Source organism: Erpetoichthys calabaricus, chromosome 11 (genome assembly GCF_900747795.2).
Source record: "Erpetoichthys calabaricus chromosome 11, fErpCal1.3, whole genome shotgun sequence".
Classification (NCBI taxonomy): Eukaryota; Metazoa; Chordata; class Cladistia; order Polypteriformes; family Polypteridae; genus Erpetoichthys; species Erpetoichthys calabaricus.
Window position 1 is genome coordinate 124,107,864 of NC_041404.2, and position 26,242 is coordinate 124,134,105.

General features: G+C 41.7%; 1 protein-coding gene across 1 annotated transcript; it reads right to left on the reverse strand.

Annotated features, from left to right (window-relative positions):
• Nucleotides 1-204: 204 nt before the first annotated feature.
• Nucleotides 205-26,242, reverse strand: LOC114660867 (heparan sulfate glucosamine 3-O-sulfotransferase 6-like). Its single transcript, XM_028813838.2, has 2 exons — nt 25,494-26,242; nt 205-2,223 (listed from the first exon to the last, which is right to left on the reverse strand). Exons 1-2 carry the CDS (start codon nt 25,928-25,930, stop codon nt 1,605-1,607), a joined length of 1,056 nt encoding a protein of 351 aa, XP_028669671.1. The 5' UTR covers nt 25,931-26,242; the 3' UTR covers nt 205-1,604.

A 26,242-nucleotide genomic window follows, 5' to 3' on the forward strand; every position in this document is an offset into this window, starting at 1 on the left:
GAATTCTATTACTACATTTGACTCTTTGGATAAGCAGATAAAAATAAATGGCTTAGAACAAAGTAGCTAGTAGGAGGGCCAGGGTAGCTTGCATTTGGTAGCTTGCAAACCTCCAGTTGCAAAAAAAAAAGGGTCTGCTACTGATGGCAGAAGCTTTGATCAAAACTCTCACCCATTACAATTAAAGGTTTCCAGATGTTAAAGTACTTTTAAAAATAATACTTTATTATATTATCAATATATGCAAAATATATACAAAATTTACTGCTCAGTTACAAGAAACATTTTCATATTTTAAAATAAAAAATAATTATATACAGCATTAGTATAGATCCTGGTTCAAGTCATGGGTAGGGCGGGATCCACCACGGAGATAATATATTCTTCACACTTTTCCCAGCTGGGACTCTGGTCTTCTCTTCTAGTCCAAAGTGATCTGGTTAGTTTGACTGGAAATGCAAAATGGACCTGCAGTCAATGGGATGTGCTCCTGTGGTGGTACAATCCCCCCTGTGGGGCATGTTCCTACCTTGCATCTGTTACTAACAATATACTGGCAAAACAGTGGCATAGAAAATAAATATTATAGACAGGCCACCTCTGTTGATCCTCTGCTTTAATTAACTATACTTTCTTTTGTCACTGTTGCCTATTTCTGCTATTCAGTTGCACACTTACTCAATCCCAAGGGCCATCTGACCTCTCCATTCTGGCCTTGCCCAACCACTCATGCTTATTTCTTCAGAGACTTTGGTGCTTTCTGAACTCTCTACTTACTCCCAATGCCATCTGCTTGTCTCCACTGTCACAGAGGTTTTTTTTTTCAGATACCTACCCCTCTTTATCCCCTTTTTGCTTTATTCTGCCTCCACTCATTCCAGTGCCTTCAATGCTTTCTTCTTTGCCCTTTGGCACCAATGAAATTGCTTGTCTCACCTGCACCAGCTTCCCCAGCACATCTCTCCTCTCAATCACCTTAAAGCCCATTGCTTTTTCTTCTAATCTCACTCACTTTGATGTTCATTACTGGTCTGTTCTTTGACCATTTACTCCAGTTATCCCCTGCCCACACTCACACCAGTTCCCTTTCGGATGGTCTCTTCCTTACCTACTCACTAGCCTCCTGCTGATTTGGTCTGCTCCCATTCACCATAAAGTCTCCTATGTTCTCCTGGCCATTTGAGGCACTTGGTTGGAAAGCTAGGAGATACTGCTAACTGCGGCCAACACTGGTTGGAGGGCTTGCACCTTGTCTAAAGAGACTTTCTGTTGCAGCATTCAAACACCTAGAGTAAAGACTTATATTAGGGTGGGTAGGAGTTGACCTAGAATGAAGCTCAGAAGTCCATTTGATAGCCCTTCATAGAATACTGTATATCAAGGAGGGGAGGACATGACTGATAAGGAAGAGGAAGGAATGAAGTAGTAAGTTGGCAGTTAACTCTGCCATGCATATTAATTTTCTTCTTCACTCTTTTGCGTAAATGCTTCTTTCATGTAAGATGGGCCACAGAACTAGAACCAACAGGCCATATAGCCATCAGGGGTACACAGCAGAGTTTGCTGAATTTGTAAAATGTTCTGAATGTGGCCTATGTGAACTGTTAATCCCAACCAAAGTCCTGGCCCGTCATCTGGTAGAATTTTTGATTTAATGGCCTGTAGAAGTCCTGCAGTTTCTGAAGCACCTGAGGTGAGATGTGTGGGTGTGGCCTACCCTTGGATTTTCCCAAGCAGCGGGGCCGGCTGCTGCCCTCTGGCTTTTTTAGGCATGGGAAGCCTTTGGTCTTATTGAAATAGAAGTGTTTATCAGTAACGAGACGCTTGAGGCCAAGGAAATCCTGGACACGATCCATTTCACCTGCAGGGTCCCAGACCAACCTCTCACCACTGACAAAAAGGAATTGTGATTGTGGGAAGTACTGTTGCCAAATATCTAAGTGCTTGGCATAGAGACCAATCTGCACCGCACTCCAGGATGTGTCAACAAGTCCACTGCTCAGGTTTTTGAAGGCCAGCTCTTGGAAGGAGGGTAGGCCAGGGCTTTTGGACAGCGTCTGTGTGTAGTCTGATACAGCTCGAGTCACAGGGTTTCGCACCACTACTATCAACTTGGTAGACCGGGACATACGAAAGATGCGCTGAGGAGCCTCCTTGGTCACAAAGTAGCTGGGTGTCTTCTCCATGGTGATCTGGCCATCAAGAGTCCTAGGCATCAGGTTTCTAGGGGAGAAAAAAAATGCTGTCAGCTGTGGCCAGTGTTGGTACTTACTAAATAAAGAAGATAATGAAAGGGCAGAGGTGAGAAAGGTTTGGAGGAGAGGAAGCTAATTGCACAGTTTGGGACATACCAGTCTGACAAAGGAGATGAAATCTGCTCATCTTCTGAAACTCTGGAACTTACTACACAAATAAAATCTCCAACTCATAATATAGACAAGAATTGTGACCTTCATGGTACTAGAAACCAAATGTTCTTGCTCACAGTTGCCCTTGCTTTGCAGATGTTTCTTCTGATCCCATCTACCACCAGGTAGCGGGAGTGAGAAGCACTACAGACTAACCAGTGATGCTTTACTGAGCTGGGCCTGACCAAATCCATTAGCATTAGGATTACTTGGCCTGGCATTAATGAGCAGAATTATTCTGGTACAAAGTGAATTGGTGTAGGTGCTGAAGCCACTGTGGTGAGGGCCACTGCCCCAGCACTGATACTCTGGAGCTTGTGCCACACTTCTGAAGGCTGTCTTGGCAAAAAACAAGTTAAAAGTTCAAAAACAGAGTTTGATGCTGGAAAATGATGTACTGCAAGATAATTTGCTACAATACATGACAGCTGCCAAGCTTTAATAAGCAGTTCTATGTGCCAGGACATTGCAGAGCCTGTGATTAGCGGAAGGCTGTGGTCCTTGCAGGCCTGATGAAGGTGGTTCAGAGCCAAAGGCTGACGTACACTGGGAGTTGCTGCCACCCGATGCCTTTGGCCTGCTCTGTGTGGCCTGGCGCTGCTGTTGAACATGAGAGAGACACTTGGATCCCTCAGAACTGTCACAGTGGTGGGTGTATAACTTAATAGAAAGGAAGGACACAATAAAGATTCCTCAGCAACCCAAAACCTTGAAAAAAACTTAGGTTTCAAGGCATCTCCTTGCAACTGTTGATCCTGACAGAACCCCAGAAAAAATCCCAAAATTAATTTTTCAGTCTAGGGTTCCAACTACATCCTTCAGTTCAATACCCCAAAGTTGCTTTCTTCAATTTAACAGTCTAAGAGAACACCCTTTACTCTCCAAGTGACGATAAAAGAAATACAAATAGGCTGACTCCAAGATATCTTCTCTAGTCTAGATTCTCATTCTGAGAGTCAAAGACATCTTTTTCCAGTTCATAACTCCAAGATGCCCCCTATGAATATGAGACAAAATTGCACATGACATCCTGAAACCAATCCAGCTATGCTAAGTCTCTGAAATAGTTTCCTTTACCCTCATGTTTAAGACTCTAAGATACTTTGATTCGTGTCAAGACCACAAGACAGTATGGCCTCAGAACACCTCCCTTGAACTCTGGACATATGACGATCCAACACCAACAAAGGACAGCATAATAGCACATAGGGCTCTAAAAACAACCCAGCTAGGATTAGCCTTCAAGACAGCTTTCCCAGTTCAAGAAACTTATATGTATCATCTTATGAGAGTATGAGTGAGTATTGTCCATAACAACAAACATGATACCTTTTTCTGGCCCAAAAGCCAAAGACAAACAATTCCAATATGAAATAATATCTGATGCCTTGAGAAAGCATATTGCATATTGAAAGTTTGAAATAACCCTTACGGTCATCTTTGATACTGTCTTCTGAAGTTAACTGGACACCATCATTTAGGAAGACCAGGATAGTGTTTTTTATATACAGTAGTTACTTTTTTTAACAAGTTACTTTGTTTCTCTAATTCACCTTGGCTCTACTAGTATACCATATGATACCGCTTGGCATACACTGGCAAATGCCTTGTCATATGCAACGATTCATTGGAATTGTGAGACTATGTCAACAGCACTCAAGTGGGTCAGTTACCTCTAGGCATTGCTGCCTCCATACTCCTATGACAGGGTATCTAACCATTCCCATTTAGTCTTGCACAGGGCTGTTTCCTAGACAGGCCTAAATTGCCATGCTGAGTACATTAGCAGGAACTCCATAAGGAAACTGGAGTATGAGGCTGTAGTTATAAACACGTACATCAGGACACTTCCTTACCTGATTCTGCGGACCATTTGCCCGACTTGGAGGCTGGTAAATTTGTCTTTGTGCATTATCATAGTGTAAAATGAGTGTCTGTTCAGTTCCCAAGTATTTAAAAAACCATGGCTATCAGATGAAATCAGTAAATACCACAGCAGCAACCCTAGCCATGGGACACCTTGCTTCCATGTAGTCAAGCTCTCTGGTCACCATGTCACATGCTGCTGACAGCTCACCAGACACACAGTGACACTCAACAGAATCGGTAGGGTACTGCTTCCAGAGATGCTTGAACTTTCATGTAATCCAACTGATAAGATCTACAAATGGGCAGGGACACCTATCTGTGCAGCTCTGATAAACAATATGTACAGGTCCTATTAAAAACTATTTAGTTGTTAAAAATCAGTAACCTTTATGATGGTGTAGATTCTAAGCATGTAGCTGTCAAGAGCCATAGTTTACAAAGCACAACCTCTGACCCCTTTTAATGTTGATTGTTTCACTCTACATTGTCTCTGACTAGTGCCAACCTGAACCCACATACTCTTTTGATAAACCTGATTTTTACACATTTTTTGACCAGTACAATCTACATTCTATGTCCTCTTCATGTACAAATGCCAGTCACCCCCACAGACTCTCTGACACACAACAAGTTGATTTTCTTAAATTCTCTGACAAATGCCAGGCTCATCCAATATCCCCTCCAAATACTTATACTGAACATACTGAACAATCTCCATATACCCTGACCATTACCATCTGGATCTAATGTATTCTGTGGTCCAAAGAGCCAGTGCCCTATCTATTCTCCAAACCCAAGTAGCCAGAGGACTTAACCCTCTGCCACATACTGAAAATGCCTCATGACACTGAATCCTTACTGCTAAAGATCTGGGTCCAGAGGGATTCAAGGACAGCCACCCATTACCTCCCCAATGCACACCTTAGCTCCAGTTAAGATTTATGTGATCTTTTAATTGTAATCTGATTAGGAAGAACTCCCCATGTCAGAGGTTAAAGGTCAAGGAATTGACAAACTGTCACAATATTAATGGAAGCTGTAAAGAACAGGTCTTGGACTTTAATGGGACTCTTTCATGGCAGTAAAAGCCATCTTCATGAATCACATGCAGCTGGGCCCCTCTTCAGCCTCACTAATCACCTGCAGCCTTGGCTTGTCACCCTTCCTTATGTCAGGGTGTCTCATCCACCTCTCCAGGGGATTTCTCAGTCTGTGTAGAGATTGGCAACAATTGTCATTTTTATTCACCTCAGTCAGATGACTGGTAAACTCAAGGGTTGCTCTTCTTGAGTCATACCTAAATTCAGGTACAGTCATGTGAAAAAGTAAACACGCCCCATGAAATGTTTTTCTTTTTCAAAGTATTTGGACATAACAAGATTTGATCTTCATTTTACATCTTCATTTAAACAGTATCTTTAGGTAAAGGTGATGTAATTAGAAAAAACAAAACAATGGAAATTTGACTTTGTGATAATTTATTCAATGAAAAACAAACAGATATTCTATTTCCATCTTTGGAAAATGCAAGTCCACCCTTGGCTCTAATAGCTGGTATTGCACCCTCAACTAAGCATTTCCTGTAACTGTCTAGCAATCTCTGACATTTACTGGGAGAAGATTCTTTCCCACTCCTCCACACAGAATTCTTTCAGCTGTGTGATGTTTGAGGTGTGTCTTACGTGCACAGCTCATTTCAACGACTCCCAAAACATCTCAATTGAACTCAGATCTGGGCTTTGACTTGACCATTCCAGAACACTCCATTTCCTTCTTTTCAGTCATGTTTTGGTGAATTTACTGGTATGTTCAGGGCCATTGTCTTGTTGCAAGGTCCACTTTCAGTTGAGTTTCAATCTTCTGACAGATGATCTCACATTATCCTCAAGCACCCTTTGATACAAAGATGAATTCATAGTGGATTCTGTAATGGTGAGCTGCACAGCCCATGATGCAGCAAAGCAGCCTTAAACCATAACATTTACACCACCATGCTTTACAATTAGTATCAGGCTCTTTTGGTTAAATACTGTCCTTGTGTTTTGCCAAACATGTCAAGTTTTGTTTCAGCAGTCCAGACCATGTTATCCCGGATTCATGTTTTTTGCCATGTTTTTTTTTATCCCAGATTCATGTTTTTTTTTGTTGATGGGCAAACTTTAGTGTTGCCTTGATGGCCTTTCTGAACAGCAAATAATTCCACTTGGCACATCTCCCAAGTAGATCTGATTTCTGCAGTTTTTTTCTATTGGTAGGGTCATTAAGTTTAAAATCAAGAGTGTCAAGTGCTAATTGTAGTTCCCATGATGAAATTCTGGCGTTCATAGAGACTTCTTTCAACATTTTGCATTCTGCTGTCAGGCTGGACTTGCTGGGGTGGCCTGGCCTGGACAAGTTGGCTGTTGTTTGAAATCTTCTCAACTTGTAGATAATCTTCCAGATTATTGAATGGTTTATTTCCAATTGTTTGCAGATGTTTTATATCCCCTTACCATACGTATAGTTATCTATAATCTTCTTTCTGAAGACATCAGTGAGCCCTTTCAGTGTTGGCATTGTGGTAACATGCACATCAACAACCTATAGCAACATAAAGTAAATATCTGAGGTTTAAATAAGGCAGGCTACTAAAAGATCCTTTCCAATGATGTTCTTATTATTTATATCCATCACTATGTGTCTTGCTTACATGAATACTTCAGGAAGTGAAATAGCATCTGATGTTAATCATATTGCACAAAAGTCTCAGTAATTTAGTTGTAACAGTCACTTTAGTGGTTCAGTGTACAGAGGTGCCACAATGTAGTTGGCATCTGCAGTGGTCATAATTCGTAAATTTTCAGTGTAGTCATTATAAGGCCTCAGTGCAGAAAAAAGCAAGAGCGGTTGTCATAAGGCCTCAGTTCAAATTGCAGTGGTCATCAAAAAGACCGAGTGTAGAAGTTAATTGCAGTAGTCACCATTAAACTTTGTTGTAGATTTTGCTGCTTTGGCCACTTTGAGGCTTTCATGTGCATTCTATTACAGTGGTCATTATATAAGGAGTTGGAGAAGTCATGATTAGTATTTGTCATTAACTGGCTTTTGAATAAATGTTATGGCACTCATCACTATGTGAAGCAGACAGGGATTATGGTTGTCATTATATAACACTTCAGAATATAGGGGCTCTACAGTGGTCATTGCACTTTTGAGTAAATGCTGCTGTAGTTAGGTTAGGTTAGGTTAGGTAGACTTTATTATCCCAGAGGGAATTTGTTTGCAGCAGGAAAGTATAAAAACAGAAGACATTGTTACAGAGATCCAATAGATAAACAAAGACACAACATTTGACAACCAATGTTATTGCATAAACACACACGCAAGATCAATACAAAGAAGAATAATTACTTTCTACAGTACATAAAATAATAATACAGAATTTAACATTTAGCAGCATCCCCACAAGTAACAGAATTTAAAATGCTGATAGCTCTAGAAATAAAAGAGTTCTTAAATCTGTTGCTTTTTACCTTTGGAAACTTACTTGGTGTTCAGTATACAGAGCCTCACAGCAGACCCAACATGGCCTCTCCATGATATAAATTCAATATAAAGAGCAGGTGTTAGTCAATAAAAGGATGGTTTGTAATTGTTTTTGCAGTAGTCATTAGTCATAACAAAGATTCATTGTGCAGTAGTCATTTTAAAACTGTATTACCAATGTGGGCAGTTATGGACATATGATACACTTTGGTGCAGATGACTTTAGCAGTCTCCATATACTCTCAGTACAACTAGAACTGGCATTGCTCAATACATAAGCTCTCTGAGCAGACAACATTTGCAATGACCATGTACTGTATATATGACTGCATTGGTACAGTGGTCACAATATAAGGTCTTAAAGAAGATGAGGTCTGCAGTAATAATGTACAAGGTCTTAATGTAGATGGGACTTGCACTGCTCACTATGCAGGTTTGGTGCAGAGGTGGTTGAACTGGTCACTTAGTGTAGATGAGACTTGCAAATAGTCACTATTCAACCCTAGTAGGTAACTACTGAGTTTAATACTGTGCAGATGAACACATCATTTTTTTTTTAGGGGGCCTTTGTATTGCAGGAAACAGGAGGGTGGGTCCCTTCACAATACATCTCACAAAACTTTGTAATAAATATTCAAGTTTGCAGGGAAGCCTGCCTTGGAGAAAAGTGGACAACCAGCCACAGGAATTTCCATCTGCAATAAATCAGCTGCTTTCCTCTCTACATCTCCAGAAAAATGCACCTCAAGAGGCCTGGAGAGTTCTCAGCATCGCCAAACCAGGCTGTATACAAGATGTCTCTGCTGCAGCAGGCTGATTGTGATGTCTGTGATATTCGAGGTGTGGAGGTCCCACTAATGAGTACAGTGAGGTGACGAATAACATCTGCAAAAGGCCTCCCATGAAAACATAAGGGAAGCAGGCGAGCTGTCAGCTTTGTCTGCTAAAATTACTCTGGAGAAAGTGCTTCCATGTGTCCTTCTCTTTGAGTGAAAATCTAGAGGGAAAGCAAAGGCAGATGGGAAATGTAATACTTGTGGTTTTCTCGCCCTGTTTTTTGTAAAACAGAAGGGTTGGGAGTTCTCTCAAAGAGACTTCTCCTCTAGACTCAAACTCATTAAGAGTGCCTGATAGAAGAGGGCCTCTAGCCCCCTGTGGTGGACCTCAATCTACATGCTGTAATGCTTCCGCACCGCAGCATGTAGCAGTTTCATCATGTGGGATGCCAAATGCCACAGAAAGCCCATAGGTTAATAAGGCTGGCTACTTTCAGACATTTAAAATAATTCAGATACCGAAAAGAATTCAAGCCCTGAATATTAAGTTGAAGGGTTCTAAGATCTGACAGGATGAGGCTACAATATGCAATGTTTCAGTACAGTAAGAGGTAAAAATGTTAAATTCAATTGAGTTAAAGCTGCAGGATAACAAGAACTGACAGCACCAGACTCCGAGCAGTTATTGATGCAGAATATTCTATTATAACAATATCCAACACCAAAAACGAAGGAGCAAACAAAGTAAGGAGGATTTCAAAGTGTAAAACTCTAGCATGTAAAAATACAGAGCAGAGAAGTCTGACAGGATCTGGCTCAAAAGTATGATCTGTCAAAGAAGAAGAGCAAAAGGATAGTAAGGCAAAAAATGGTGGTATTAGATAAGGCAAGGCACTGGGACGTACAGTTACAGAATTCAGAAATACAGCAGAATCAGTCTGAAGTATGCCATGCTAAAGGATGGTAAGACATTTCAGACTTTGGTCACTTTAAAGTGGTTGGATTTTCAGCACTATTAGGGTCAGATACTTATATGTAACTAAATAATACAATAGAAAATAACAGAATAAGACTCCAACAATGTTAAGCTGCACAGCACTGAAACTTGACAGCATTAAATTCTAAAAAAATATCAATGCAGAATATGGATAGTGGCATAAAAGTGGCAGTTTTGCACTAGGGCAAACTCTGAGATTTAAAGTTTTAAAAACACTGATATCTAACAAGATTAGACAAAAGCAGGTAATTCTGGAAAACAGAGATATGTGGACCCAATGAATTAAACCCAGAGGATACTGAGGCATTAATAGATCAGGCACCAAATGAACAGAGTAATATGTTCAGAAAATATTAGACACCAGGAAAATCAAGATTAAAAGAAAAAAAATGTACGTATATATGACATGTCTCCAAAAAATTTGAAATGCTTTGGAATTTTAAATGTCAGACTCTGAGATATTGCAGAACACATACATCTGGCAGCATCAGGTAGCAGGATGTCATGCTACAGGATTCTGTAAACATCTTTTCTGTTTTTTTATTAGATAAAAAAATCCATATTCTTTTCTATGACAGACTTAAGGTAACTATAAAGTGCTAAGGACTGATTCGAACAGACTATTGTATATTATGGTGCTGGACTTTTGGGATATAAAAGCATCAGCCTCCAGAAATGTAAAGCTGCAAAACACTGCAACCTGACAGGGACAAATCAGAAGAGTTAAAATTGCAATTTAGTGTATGCATCAGATACCAAACAAAAAGTCTAAACGATAATAAGATGAAAAAAAATCGGAATACGGTAAGACCACTGGTGGAGTGGGAAACTGCAGCATATTAAAATCTGTCAGGACCGGGCCTCAGTATGTCCCTCTACCAGTGTTACGATTTTCGGGACATTGATAATTTTTTCCAGGCTTCAGAAATTCTTCATATGGGCTTTCTGATCAGCTTTCTATGTTTCTGAATATGAAGATTCTGAATATATGATTTGATTTGTTATAAATTATTGGCCCAGTATTATACAAATTAATTATTGTATAATAATTATTAGTCATTGTATCATGACGTGATACCTGGATATTAGGAGGTGTGTCCCAAAAGGCATGTCATATGGTATTATCAATCATATACTGTATAACCAGCTCTACAGTGGGACAGTTTGTCCAAGTGTGTGGAAACATTCTCGAGAGTTTAGCATGTTATTGTTTACAATATACAAAAATTACCTTCACAGATTTTTTTTTTAACTAAGACTTTAGTTTGCGTTCTGCTTTGACAAAAGGTTGGCTTGATGTTCTGTTCTTGACTTAGGTGTGGTTCTGACATACGTTTCATCTTCTGATCCGTCATTCTCCTGCAGATGAAGCATTCAGTCTCTTGGCAGTACTACAAGATGGTAATGTGTAACAGAGTAAGATATTTTGTTATGACACAAGAATGTTTTTGTTGCTCTGGCTCATGTTTATTTCTTGTTTTGTGCTTATATAAATATCATTTTTCATATTGTGCGATTCATTTCATTTTGTTTTTTGTTTTTTCTGTGTTTTATTTATTAGATATTGTGTTAATTAATTATTATGTAATGTTGTGTTATGTTATTTTTTTTTTTGGTTTTCTTTGTTATTTTTAACTTCCATGTATTCTGTAAATAGCCTCACCAGTATAAATGGAGAAACTGCTGTTCTTGTAGCAGCTTTAATGTTGATTTTTTTGTACTCTTGTGTTTTGTTCATGATTTCAATTTTTGGATTTCTTAGGATTTTGTTGTTTTAGGTTTTGCCTTAGTCCCATTTTACATTTACTTATTTGGCTGACACTTTTATCCAAGGCAACTTACAGCATTTATGATACAATCATTTACATTTTCTTTGTTTATTTCCAGTTCAAGCACAGGCAGGTCAAGTGAGTTGTTTGTGGTCACATAGTGTCAGTAGCAGTATTTGAACCCACAACCTCAGGGTTTGAAGTCCAAAGCCTTAACCACTACACCTCACTGCATTGTGGGCTGGTATAGGCTGGAAACCTTGCCTAGGACACAGTTAAGGGCAGATCTGATCCTTTTAGGTGGCATTTTAAAGCCTCCTTCCCCTTTTTTCTCATTTTATTGTTGCTAAATCATTTCATTACATTACATTTAAAGTGGTAGGATACTGAAGATTGATGAACTTAGGCTGAAAAATGTAATGGTGCCAGACGATGTGCTGTAACAAAAAAAAATCCAATGACACAAATCTGCAATACACCAAGATACAACAAGATCAGTATACTGAAAGTAATGGTTCAGTACAAATAGATGTTACAGACTCAGACTCCAATGAGGGAAATCAAAACTATGGCATGATCTATCAGGTTTAGGCTGCTTTATCTAATGCTACAGGATTGTGAGATACGATAGGCTCAGAATCCAGTTAGGTCAGGCTATATTGCATAATGATACAGGCCACAGACATCTGACAGAAATGATGGGGTTTGTGAAAAGTGATATGTGATAGGACTGATCTGCAGTTTTATAATATTATCAGACACTTGAGCTTAAAAGAGGTAAAGCTGTAGGACACTAACATATCATCTAGGATATAGGATCAAGCTGCAGTACTTAAACACTACAGGATGCTGAGACTTGACAGGCTGTAGCATGTAATATTGTGGGCCAAAGATATTTTACAGGATGAGATTGTAGTGTGTAATATTGCAGAGACACTGAAATCTAAAAGGATCAGATTGGGGCATGTAATGCTGTAAGACACTTAAATCTAATAAGATTAGACTGCATATGTAGTATTGGAGGATGTTGAAATCTGAAATGATCAGGCTGCAACATATAATATTGCAAGGCACTGACAGCTGACAGTATCAGACTGTAGTATACAGTATAGGATCTAAATATAATGGTTTGATTTAGTGCTATAAATAATCACTTCTTGTCTCCTGTATAAATTTGCCTATATAAAGAATACCATGATTACACCATGCCTTGTGGATTTCTGTTGACTTTTTCCTTGATTCGGAGTGCAGTTCTACTACTTCCTATCCACTCCCCTTATAGTGAGAACAACTCCATTTTGGATAATAGCTCTGTGCCTGGATGGCATTTTGTGTCAGTAGGAGACAGTTATGCCCACCATTGGCAACATGCCACCTCACCTGCTGGTTTTATAGCAGGCCACTCTGAATTCTAAGTAATCTGCCAAGAAAAATGCTGATGAAAGCAGGCAGCTTAATACAGCCCCCAGAGAGCCACCCATCACAAAAGAAGAAAACAAACATTTTGGTAATGAGTACTCACAGAAGGCACTTTCTCATTTTTCCAGCAAGCAAGCTGTGTTTACCTTTCTGCGGGGTTTGCAACTTGCCGGGACACCAGTAATTACAGACACATTCAAATGGCTGTGTTGTAATTAGCTGACGAGGTACAGCAGCTCCCGCTTGGAATTGGCACGCAATGAGGAATTCCAACATCTGCAGAATCAGCTACTCACCAGCAAAGTCCACTGCCCATGGAAGCAGGCACCTTCCCCTGGCCAGCTTATTGCCAGCAATGTCTCCTGCAGCAAGTATCTCTACCTTGAGCAGACTGATTCTTGGAAACACTTTTCAGGGCATTTTCTCCAACTGACTCCAAGACTTTTCAAGACAAAACATATCACCAATGTCGTGTTCTTTGGCACCACATCCCAATAAAACCCATCCATAGATGTCCATCACAACAATTTATGAAGTCAGTCGTGAATGGTTAAACTTGTGATCTGAGACCTGAGATGTAGGCCTGGGATGATGTCAGACACAACAAGTTGACTGTATGTAGCTTTACTATGATGTCTCTTCTGTGCTTAATTTCATCCTGCAAATGCTTTGTGGATGTTCACCTTTAATGCTTACCCTCAACTGTCCATTAACTGTCAAGTTACTTTGCTGGTGCCCAGGGCTTTTCTGAATGTTAGTACTACAGTAGCCACCAATGCTGTTGGTCAATACAGTAATGGAAGACACTCAACTCCGTGATGTCATTAAAACAGGTGGAGAGTGCTAATCAGGTGTGGAAGAACTCAGCTTCTGGTGCTCACGTGCATCAGAAATAGGCAGAAATGTAGTTATAAACAAAGTGGTGGGCTTAACAAGAATGCAAATACTAATCAAGGAAGAATCAAGTAAAAAAAATGGAGTCAAAAACATGTGTTGTAAAAGGGCAGGTCAGGTTGGGGAGCATGCACTAGTACAGCATGTTGTCTCACCCACCACACAATGAAACAGCTCGGAGAACAACAGCCACAAAGGCCGACACATGATCTAGTCCCACCCCTCGTTGGCATCCCCTTGGCCTGGTCCAGCTGCTCTGGTCCTCAGCAATGAGGATCCTGTTCGCTACATCACCCTCGGGGAAATACGCCAAATGGCCATAGGAACTGTCGCTCCTTCGGAATGCAGGTAACATTCCTCATAAAGTCAAACCAGAGGTACTCAAGGATTCTCCAAAGAGACACAATACCGAAGGAGTCCAGTCTATGTCTCACTGGATAGCCTCCATGTCTCCCATGCCATATATAGCAAAACAGGGAGCAACAGGACTCTAAAAACCTGGGCTTTTGTCCTTTGTCTGTCTACTGACTTCATAGGAAGAGCCACCAGAGACATAAATGTTGCTGCTGAGGTAAGTAAACCTCTCGACAAGGTCAAGAATCTCTCAACATACAGACAGTGCCGATGGTTGTACCCAAGAGGTTATTAAAGGAGTGGATCTTCGTTTTTATCCAGGATATTCACAAGCCCAGGCACTCAGACTTTTTGATCAGTCTCTCCAGAGCCCCAGTCAGAGCCTTCATTGACTCCATGAAGATCACAGCATTGTCAGCAAAGTCGAGATCAGTGAATCTTTCTTCACCAACAGATGCCCTACAGCCACTGAACTCCATGACCCTGCCCAACACTCAGTCCATGCAAGCATTGAACAGAGTAGAAGCAAGAACACACGCTTGACAAACCCCAAAATCAACTGGGAAAAACGCAGAGGTTCTGCATAGCATTCACTGAAACCGTGTACAGGCCAGCCATGATACCCAGCAATTTCAGGGGGATCCTGCAAAGTCTCTGGATGACCCACAGGGCAACTCAAGTCAAATACTTTGCAAAAATTGATAAAGGTTGCAAAGAAACTCTGTCAATATTCACATTTACACTCCATGAGAACCCTCAGTGCCAGGATGCAGTCTATGGTAGACTTCTTAGCCATAAAACCAGACTGTTCCGGTCACTGGTAAGTAAACAAAGTGATCACAGATCCTATTGAGAATGACCCTAGCAATGATCTTGCCTGGCACCGAGAGCAGTGTTATCCCCCTGTAGTTGCATTAATCCAGGCAATGACCCTTCCCTTTCCAGGCAGGGATGACAATTCCTCTTTTCCAGTCAGTTTGGGATGATGCCTGTCTTCCAAATGGAAGCAAAGATTGCTTGCAATGCAAGGAGGACAGCTTTACCAACAACCTGGAACTGTTCTCTCCGGAATACCACAGATTCCTGCAGCCTTCCTTCCCCTCAGCTGGTTCACGTCCTGTGCAATCTCAGTGACATTGGGTGGTTCACAGCTAATTGGAGGATCAGCTTCAAGAACCATGGACCCAAGAATGTCCAACATCCTAGCCAGAGGATCATCTTTAAACAGATGCTCAAAGTGGGTCACAATTGCAGCGTCATCTCTAAGGACCGTTCCATCACCTGCTCTGACTGCGACTCTCTCAGGAACAGATTTGGATGTTCGTAATGCTTCAATTCCTAAGTAAGCAGGACATGGGTCACTAGACCTTAGATAGTGTGTCCCTTGCTCACAGATTCTTCTAACAAACACCTCCTTATCTGTCCTCATAGCCTGTGCAGCTGTTCTTCTCAGTTACCAGTTCAGACTAGAGTTGCCATCAAGCCATACATTGTGACTCCTCTCAAAGATATCCAGAATGCCATGCAAGATGAAACATCTCCTTCTGGAAACACCAGCAACACCAACACAGCCCTCAGCAACCTTTGTTGTCTTGTCATGGAATGTCTCCATCACACTAGGAGCGGCAGTCACACCCAAGTCTGCAAGTTCCTCACACAAACTATGTGCAAACTCATTAGAAACAACCTGATTTTGGAGTATGGCCAGGTCCAGCCTCATTATCCTAATAGATGGTAGCTTACTGGACCTAAGCTGGATCTTAAGAGTAGCAACAAGTCTGTGATCAGAATTCACAAACTGGACACTTCTGTAGACCCTGCAACTCTCTAGGTGTCTCCAGCGTCTGCCCACAAGGATGTCATCAATCTCCTTCACCACACCAACCAGTATTGGAGTACCAAGTCCAACGATGCGGCTCAGGTTGCTGGAACCAGGATCCAGTGATCTGCAGCCCCTGACCTTTAGAAAAGTTAAGGAACATGGAGCCACTTTCACCACGGTCACGAGACCCATGGGGACCAACACAATCCTCATAGCCAGCCCTGTCAGTGCCAGTGGTCGCATTGAAGTCATCCATGACCAGAGGAGTGTCACCTCGCGGGCACCCATCAACCACTCACCACAGTCGGGGCAAACACTGACACAACAGATAAGTCACCCAGAGAATACCTTAATCAGAGTCTCATAATACGCTCGTTAAAAGGAGGAACATCGGACACCATCGGAAGGAGCTGATCCACCATAGCCACAGCTACTCCCCGAGTATGACAGCCATCAAAGCAACTAGACCAATAAAAGGTGTACCCACATACAGAATTCTGGCCAGTCCCAGGTCTGCACACCTCAGAGAGTGCCGCCACTGAAATGTGGAGTTTATAAAGTTCCTCCGACAGCACAGGAAGATGATCATCATACCAGAGAGATAAGATGTTCCACGCACCTACCCGGATGGGCTGCCTCAAATTGGAACCGGAGTGCTGCCGTGCAGTAGGTGACGCCTCAGCACCACATCAGTTCTGATTCCTAACAGGCCTGACCCCATTGGCTCTCTGACAGTTTTGCCTCTTCCGGGGATGAGGCACCTGAGGGCTTTCCCCCATCCCCTTCATAATGTGAGCAGCCTTCCTATGGGTGGCTCCTGTAGAGATAATCCACCTGAGAGCAGAAAGGAGTCCTGTTTGCCATTTCAGAGCTGCATGAAGTTTTTATGGTGGCTAGAGTATCAATCCTGCCACCAACCCCAAAGATTTTCTTGCAAGTTGGAGGACCGCTTGCAGTGCCAGATGCAATTTAACATCATACATAGGATTTATGTGTTTTGAAAGAACAAATAGAATGTTGGAACTTGGGATCATAGGAGGAAATAAACTCTGATAAAATCTTAAACTAGTTACAGAGCCTTGTGAGTAGGGACAGGGGCAGAGTCTTACCAACAAGAGAGGCTGCAGGGTGATAGGAATGTGGCTATCCCCTAAAATCACTACAGACCTTCATAGACACTGTGTGATATCAAGCTGGTGAGACGGACTCACTGTGACGTAAGAGTACACATGACTAGAATGGTGAAAGACTTGAATGGTTAACAGGTTTGGTTAATAGGTCGTTATTGTCATGTGTACAGAATTCAGTAAAATTCTGAATTCTGATTTGCATGTGCTAATCAACATGTAATTGGTTACCCCTTTCTGACACTGTGCTTAGTTGAGTATAACTACCTTACCTTGAACCTTCTTTCTTCCTTACATGACAAATCTCAGAACACATTTGTCATAATCCAGTAAGTGGGTTCAATGCAAATTCATAACAAAAAAGCAGACTGTGATGTCAGATTCAGTGCGTCATACCCCAGGAACGGACTACGACAGATACCACACTTGAGTGTCAGACACAAGAGGCTGACTTATCCTCATGTCAGACCTAAATATTTTGGCCTTTTGTGATGTCACACACAAAATATCAAATTAAGGAAGAATGGCACATTCATTGTAATGTCAGACTCTGTGTGACATCAGACTAAAGAGGGGGGGGGGGGACTCTTTAGTTAGCAGACAGCCATCAACTCAGCCTGATATAACTAGCTGCACCTTTGAGAGAGCTGACTTTACTTTGTCAGTTAGCTGGCATCTCTAATGAACTGTTGTTAGCCAGAAACTTTATTTATTGTTACAATAACAGACACTGGATCAACCTACGAGATGCCATTCTACTGCTTTTTTCTCTGTAGACTTGTAGGCATTTTGTTACTGACAGCAAACTAGTAAACAGTAAAAATGAAATAAAGTGACATTTGATTGTAATTGTTTAAAGCTTTACAGAGTCAGTGCTGAGCTGTCAGGCCCAACGCAATGGAACCCTGTGCTGGGGTGGGGTGGAGGGGGTAATTAGGAGTGTAACAAAGGATTGTGTGAAGTGTGCTTTAGTGCATATAAACTAATTGTGCCACAAACCTTTAATCTTTTTCACTTTTTGTCCGGCAATGTGGAAATGACCATTTTTTTGTCACATTGACACAAAGAGTGGACAATCAAGGGTTCACCAAAAAGGGGCATCTTAAGGCCATGTCCCATTTGATGACTTTTCCAGAGATTTTTAGTCATAGCCTTAATTTACATAATCTTAGCAAGTCAAAGGTAATCATCGGCTTGATTCCATAAAGGCCAGTTGTCTAGTGTGACATGCCAATTGACTCCCTCCGACTAGTCAGCGACTCTCTTCAACTAAACCAAACAGTGTGATTTTTTTCTTTAGTCATAGGGGTAGGCTCTGTGTGCATGAGAGCTGATAACAAATAAGTTCTTCTCCAGATGTACAATGCATATAATGCAGCAAAGAAAATTAAAGAATATGAGTGTTTTATACCTCATAAACAGAAGAGAAGCTCATCTGAGTGATGTTTCATGTTTTAAAGAAGGGAAGAAAAAAAAATGGATCGATTAGGACTGAACTCACCATACCTGTTAACCCTTTGTTTAGCATTGTCTAAGTCAGGCAGCATGCTATTTGGCTGTAAGAAAAAAATGGGTGATCACCACTGTGCTGTAAGGTTAATACTCAGTCACTAAACTTGACATTGCCAGCAATTTTCAGTCATGTAAATCTGACATGGTCAGGCAACAAGATCAGCAACTGCAGTCGACAAGTGTGACAACCCTTCTGATTAGGAGGTGTGCAACATGATATCAACTTTAGTTTCCTTGTGTTATCCAGTAAACAAAATTCAAATATAAGAGTTAAAAGGCAGATGATGGAACTGCAAGGTTGGCACAGGAAGATCATGTCATGGGACTCTCGAAAGTCATAGGCTTACAGGAGACAAGGATTGCTAATAGCCAAGATCTACAAAGCATATAATAACCTCAGGGTGTCTGTTATTTTTTAAGTGGGGGATGTTATCTAATTCCGAAGTTCCTAAGGTGTATACTATGTTCCTACTTCCCTTTTGTCCTGAGGTTTTACCTTTATTTGGGGTCCTAATAACTTTTTCTTCCCTTTCTGATTCCTGCTTCTCCCTGTGAGCTCAATGGCTGATGACTGCAATGTGAAGGAAAGCATCCATAAATATTCTGATCTTCAATTCTGATCTTCTCCAATTCCACATTGGATGGAAGGCAGGAACCAACAGTTTTTCACAAAGTACACAAACACATACACCCACTTTGGAGATACCAATCAAATTCATCTTGGGAATATAGGAAAATGACTGATGAAAAAAGCCATGTGGACACATGGAGAACATTCCATACAGACGGCAACTAGGCTAGAAATTGAATCTGGGTCTCTTGAGCTGTGAGGCACCATTCCAGATCACTATGCCACTATGAAGTCACACAACAATTTGTGACATTTCAGCTGATGACTACAGGAAGTGCCTGCATTTGTGACCCTTCAGCCTCCAGAAGGAAAGCAAACCACCACAAGTGTCCATGCATTTAACAGTGTTGGCACATAAGAGTTGCATTTTTGTTGTCTATTCATTTCACAAGCCTCAGACTGGGCAGACACCCCTTGGTGGGGGGAGACCATGCCTCTCAATGAAGCACTCCTGCCAGACCTCAGCTGATTTGCAACTTCTCCCTTGTGTGTCTGTCAGGGTCAGGACTCTGGCCATGTCATTAAGGCTCCAGAGAATTCAGCTGTCATCTCTGCTTACTGTCTGCTGTCAATAAAGTGGATTTTATTGGCACAAGGCTGAATGTCCTGCCAATGGCAGTGACTGAAATCCAGGGTGGACTGACAATCGTTCGTAATGAGCTGACTGTTGACAGGCACAGTTGATCAATCATTCAGCATAAAGCTGCTCATGCTAATCACATCAGTGGACTATAATTGAATCAGCAGACAGGTTGGAATCAGGGGCTGCCTTTTTTTCATATGTTAACAAAAAGCTTTGGTGACCTTTGTGTCTGGACCAACATGGAGGATTGGGGTTTATGGAGAAATCAAGGAAAGATTAATATGCGGGTTTTTAATGAGGTGTGCATGGTGACCTGGCCAAAGAACATGGTGTGTAGAACTGAAACTGGTGACAAGATTTGATGTGCTCAAATGTAAAGACAGCCACATGGGAAAGTCCCTCAAAGTAGCTGGCAGCCTGGGGACCATGTCTGGGCTAATATATTTGTGCATCACCAAACTTAAGAGATCTCCTCAGTGTGATAGGCGATAGCACGGGAGTTGGGGGGGGGGGGGGGGGGGGGGGGGGTTAAGAGAACATCAGCACTTGGCTATGCAGGAACAGCTTGTGCTATTTGTAGGAGTGTTTCCACATACTAGCTGAGAAATTGCCAACATCACCTACTGCCAGGGTGGCAGCAGTGGCACCCCACACAACAAACAGATAGGCAGAGAATGAAAGCTATTGAAATATTCCAACCTGGGTTCTAAAGTGTAATGCACTCAAAATTAATCAGGAGGTGCTAGCTCTGTGCATCTCAGTGGTCTAACCCTAGAAGTGACCCTGCTGTGTAGTTTACAAAGTAGCCAGTGTCTCAGACTCATGGAGGAGGAAGGTGGGCTCTAGCAGAGAGGCAGTGTATCCACCATGAAGACAAGAGTATGTTTGCAGGTGAATCCAAAGAAAAAGCAGGAATGCAGGTCCTTCAAGCAGCTCTGTGTCAGAAAAGCCCATAGGGGAAAGGGAATAGGCATTTTTTTTTATCTTTGTGCTTACTTTTCTGTGCATTTTTATTTCATTTTTATAAAAAAGGTTATTTTATTTTAAATCCTCAGGTGTGTATGTTCACATACTGGGTATCGGAAACTTCTTCAAAGACTACAAATAAGTGAAAATCTAAAATTTAACCTTTCAAACCTCTGAGTTATACTTGAGAGTTATTTACCAATGCAAAGTACAGCGGCATAAAAAAAAAAACATGTGGGACAAAAGAGCGGCCACTAATGTGCACCATGACAAATGTGTGCAGCTAATGGAAAATAATTGCTATTTATACAGCCACAAACAAAACTTGCAAACTAAAACATGTAATGTGACGAGAAACATAATACAGAAGTGGAGAGACAACACAAAACCATGTGAATTAAAGAATAACAGTACTGCTTAATTGATAGTGTCACATGTGCAATCATTTGCAAAAAGTCCAAATGTGGCCCCCTTCCACATATAGGCAGTAACAGTTACAGGTGGTGACTAAGCAGGACATACAGTTAGGTCCATAAATATTTGGACAGAGACAACTTTTTTCTAATTTTGGTTCTGTACATTACCACAATGAATTTTAAATGAAACAACTCAGATGCAGTTGAAGTGCAGACTTTCAGCTTTAATTCAGTGGGGTGAACAAAACGATTGCATAAAAATGTGAGGCAACTAAAGCATTTTTTAACACAATCCCTTCATTTCAGGGGCTCAAAAGTAATTGGACAAATTAAATAACTGGAAATAAAATGTTCATTTCTAATACTTGGTTGAAAACCCTTTGCTGGCAATGACAGCCTGAAGTCTTGAACTCATGGACATCACCAGATGCTGGGTTTCCTCCTTTTTAATGCTCTGCCAGGCCTTTACTGCAGCGGCTTTCAGTTGCTGTTTGTTTGTGGGCCTTTCTGTCTGAAGTTTAGTCTTCAACAAGTGAAATGCATGCTCAATTGGGTTAAGATCAGGTGACTGACTTGGCCATTCAAGAATGTTCCACTTCTTTGCTTTAATAAACTCCTGGGTTGCTTTGGCTGTATGTTTTGGGTCATTGTCCATCTGTATCATGAAACGCCACCCAAACAATTTGACTGCATTTAGCTGGATTTGAGCAGACAGTATGTCTCTGAACACCTCAGAATTCATTCGGCTGCTTCTGTCCTGTGTCACATCATCAATAAACACTAGTGTCCCAGTGCTACTGGCAGCCATGCACGCCCAAGCCATCACACTGCCTCCACCGTGTTTTACAGATGATGTGGTATGCTGTAGATAATGAGCTGTTCCACGCCTTCTCCATACTTTTTTCTTGCCATCATTCTGGTAGATGTTGATCTTGATTTCATCTGTCCAAAGAATATTTTTCCAGAACTGTGCTGGCTTTTTAAGATGTTCTTTAGCAAAGTCCAATCTAGCCTTTCTATTCTTGAGGCTTATGAGTGGCTTGCACCTTGCAGTGCACCCTCTGTATTTACTTTCATGCAGTCTTCTCTTTATGGTAGACTTGGATATCGATACGCCTACCCCCTGGAGAGTGTTGTTCACTTGGTTGGCTGTTGTGAAGGGGTTTCTCTTCACCGTGGAAATGATTCTGCGATCATCCACCACTGTTGTCTTCCGTGGACGTCCAGGTCTTTTTGCGTTGCTGAGTTCACCAGTGCTTGCTTTCTTTCTCAGGATGTACCAAACTGTAGATTTTGCCACTCGTAATATTGTAGCAATTTCTCGGATTTGTTTTTTCTGTTTTTGCAGCTTAAGGATGGCTTCTTTCACCTGCATGGAGAGCTCCTTTGACCGCATGTTGTCTATTCACAGACAAATCTTCCACATGCAAGCACCAGACCTCAAATCAACTCCAGGCCTTTTATCTGCTTAATTGATAATGACATAATGACGAACTTGCCCACACCTGCTCATGAAATAGCCTTTGAGTCAATTGTCCAATTACTTTTGAGCCCCTGAAATGATGGGATTGTGTTAAAAAATGCTTTAGTTGCCTCACATTTTTATGCAATCGTTTTGTTCACCCCACTGAATTAAAGCTGAAAGTCTGCACTTCAACTGCATCTGAGTTGTTTCATTTAAAATTCATTGTGGTAATGTACAGAACCAAAATTAGAAAAACGTTGTCTCTGTCCAAATATTTATGGACCTAACTGTACCTTTATTTGAACAACTCTGCCTCTGGAAGGAAAGTAATATAATGAGCACCAAAATGGGAGAGACACAGAAAGACCAAGCAGAATGAACAGCTTCATACAAAGTCGATCACTGATTTTGAGGGTAGATATTTTATTATTATATATGCTGCACATAGTGCTCAATTGAAATTGCTTTTTAAATGATATCTCAACATGACTGATCATCTGAATACCATGGTCATGACTGGAAGCCGTCCCAAAATCAGGTGCCAGCAATCACATGAATACAGTGGGTGCTTCGCCATCACCAGACCTGGCTCCGTTGGTCATTTAGCTAGGCTAAATCAACTACCCACACTGTTGGGAGTACTGTACACTCTGAGGATTTTTGTGAGTTTATCACACCACTTCATCACACACCTCCGTATTTCAGTTGCCTCCATTTTGGTGTGGAGTCAAGGCAGGCCATCACCTATCCAGCTGATTGCATTTCTTTGGACTATGGGGTATACTGAATTCCCAGCGATACATAGCATGAATATAGGAAGAATATGTAGACGCTTGACATATAAGAAGATATGCCCGTGCCCCTCATTTATGGTGAGCCCCATGTGATGTGACCGGTGGCTGACTTTAGTCTGGCAAGGGTATGTGTGAGTATGCCAGGGTTAGTTTCTATTTGTCTTCCAAAGCTAGCTGGATAGGTATAACATAAAAAAGAAAACTAAATTGGAGATAAGCTAAATAAGTGTGATATATAAATAAAAAATCTTTATGTCTGGAGTAACACGTGTGCTTGTAAATCCTCAATCAAATTTATTGAGTTTATCCCAGAATATGATGGGACCCAGACCCAGATGGGCTGCTCATACTTGGCAAGGCACACTCGCACAATCACTCACAATGGGCTACATTCAGGCTGCAAGGTTTGGGAGGATAACCACTCACTCTTAAAAATAAAAGTGCCAAAGTAGTTCTTCAAAGTGATGCCATAAGGGAGCCATTTTTGGTTCCCAAAACAACCATCCTTATGTAGGTCCTATAGCATTTAGATCTGTAACAGGCTCCATAATAGTCATGAATAGATGAAAACATACTTGTGAAATTCCAGTGGTTTCCTGATTTAAAAAAAACGGTTGCTTGCATGCAATTGCACATTCTAAGTTCAGGTTCTCTTCATCTCTCTGCTAGGTAGCCTACTATACATTAAAGATTTCTGTTTTGTTGACATATTAGGAACCTTTACAAAGCCCAAAGAACCAATTCCAGAATGAAATGGTTCTTTATCAAGCAATGGTTCTATAGGGAACCACCCAGTAAAGTGCAATTAACAAACCATTATTTATAAGAGTGCAGAAAAACCCAGACACAGGAAAGTGCAAACACTACTTAGTGACAGGACAAGATTCAAAGCCTGCCTGCTGGAGCTGAGAAAGCTTAACGCCAAGTACTGCACCCCCGTACGTCTCTTGATTCACAAGAAGGCATAATAAATCAGTCCTTGTGTTTAAATAGGCTTGCAGTGTAGGTGTGTCCAATAAGCGAACCCGAGCAAGACTCTCCATTCTGATTACAAATTTGCAGCATTCGTGAAAACTGGCAGGGCCCACGGAAGGAGGCGGTTTATTTTACTATTTACACAAACTTAAAATTCGTGAAATTTTGCCAACATCTCAAAAGACACACCCAAGGGGATGCATCGCCACAGTTTTCAAAGCAGCTGTGCTATTGAACAGCGACTCATCCTTCCTGTACGATTTTTAAAAGCTCCATAGCGAGACTGCAGCAGTTTCGGGGGTTTAAATTTAGTTGGTCAGTGTACTCTTCTCGATTGCCGTTAAGAGCTATGCCCACTCGCACCCTTGGCACGGAATGCAGTCACATTGCAGACTTGGTACTAGACTAAGGCGACTGGTCTTAAAAGTTTGTTCAGGTCACTTTATTTTGCGTTGCGTTGAACGGCCCTTAAAAAAACAACCAAACATTGAAGCCAATGTAAACTAAACTCGAATGCAATAGAGCTCGGTTATTTATTAATCCGATCGTTGTACTGTAACGTCTTAACAGCATTTTTTATCGCCGCCCAATGTTTAAAAATGTCCCCAAGGCAATGTAGAATCTGTTTTGCGTTATTAAACTGTGTCATTTACCAAGCTCAGTTTTTATTAGGCAGACTGGTAAACGATAAACATGTTAAATTGCCCGTTGACATGGCCTCCGGGAAAAGACCCGACTCTAAACTACTGTACATTTTAAGATAGGTACAGTATGTGTTAGTGAAGCTTCTCCAGAACAATGACCATCATGGGCAGTTAAGTGACAGCCGCGGAAAAAAAACACTTTACTCAAGCCAGTTCCCATTCACCCTTCAAAACGTAATCCCTGCCAAGTTGTGGTGGTCAGCTTGACAACATTGGGCACTGGGTAACCCATGACAGAGCACCCTCGTCCTACTTACACCAGGTCAGTTTGCTTTGGGACTGTCTGTTAAAACAGTGATATTGAGTTCCTAGCGAACCCCAACGCCCACATTCAATTCTTCCCCACAGGGAAACGAGATGGGATCCAAGAAATAAATGTATAAATACAAGTCCTAAACTGCCTCCACTTGTCACAAATTGAACAGAAATCACAGCCTGTATTGTAGAAGCGGTAAGTTGTTGCTTTACAAGTAAGCGTCTTCCTTACCTGTACCAGTCCAGTCCCTTGTCATAAAAACGATCGAAGAAATGCGCTTCGGCACCCACAGCGCGTACGTCTGGATGAATGCGTAAGAACTCCAGCAGCGCTCGGGTCCCCCCTTTCTTCACTCCGATGATAATGGCTTGCGGGAACCTCTTTTTGCCGAAGTTGTTGACAACCGGGATGCCCCTGCCAGGTGAGGGTTGTGCACTTGTGTCCAAAACAACCTGTCTCAAGACACCGTCTTGCATGACCAAAGAGCTCCGGCTGTGGATCTTGGAGGGATGCTGTTCGTAAATGGGACGCGGAGAGGTGTCGCAGGAGCCCGTCAAACAGTAAAAGAAATAGATGAAGACGACGAACATAGTGAAGCAAACGGACACAAGGGGCTGTGACCTCACAAGTCCCAGACGGACTCTATTTTTCCAGGCGCCACATCCCATCAGTCGCGATACTGGCCTCAGTGCAAGGCGCTGTAAAGCATTTCACTTGCCCCAAAGTCACATTGCCCCGCAGCCAGTTTAGCCGGCACCACTAGGGCAGGGTGGCATTGCAACGATAAAGCGATGAGACAGAAGGATAAGTTCACATCTCAGCTACAAGGCGAACTTTGCCACCTCCAATCCCCGGTGCTACTGTGTCTAAGACGTATTCAATAACTTCTTTGCTCTGCCGCTCACTTTAAATGACGTCCCATAGCGACGTCCCGCAGCAGTAAGCAGGTTCTTCCCAGTGTTTTTCCCCTGCCTCCGGTT

Bases quoted from the DNA above. Each gene is read 5' to 3' on its own strand.
- LOC114660867 (XM_028813838.2), bottom strand. From the start codon at position 25,930: ATGGGATGTGGCGCCTGGAAAAATAGAGTCCGTCTGGGACTTGTGAGG. The intron at 2,224-25,493 runs GTAAGGAAGACG...TTTCTCCCCTAG, and splicing joins AAGGGACTGGACTGGTACAG to AAACCTGATGCCTAGGACTC.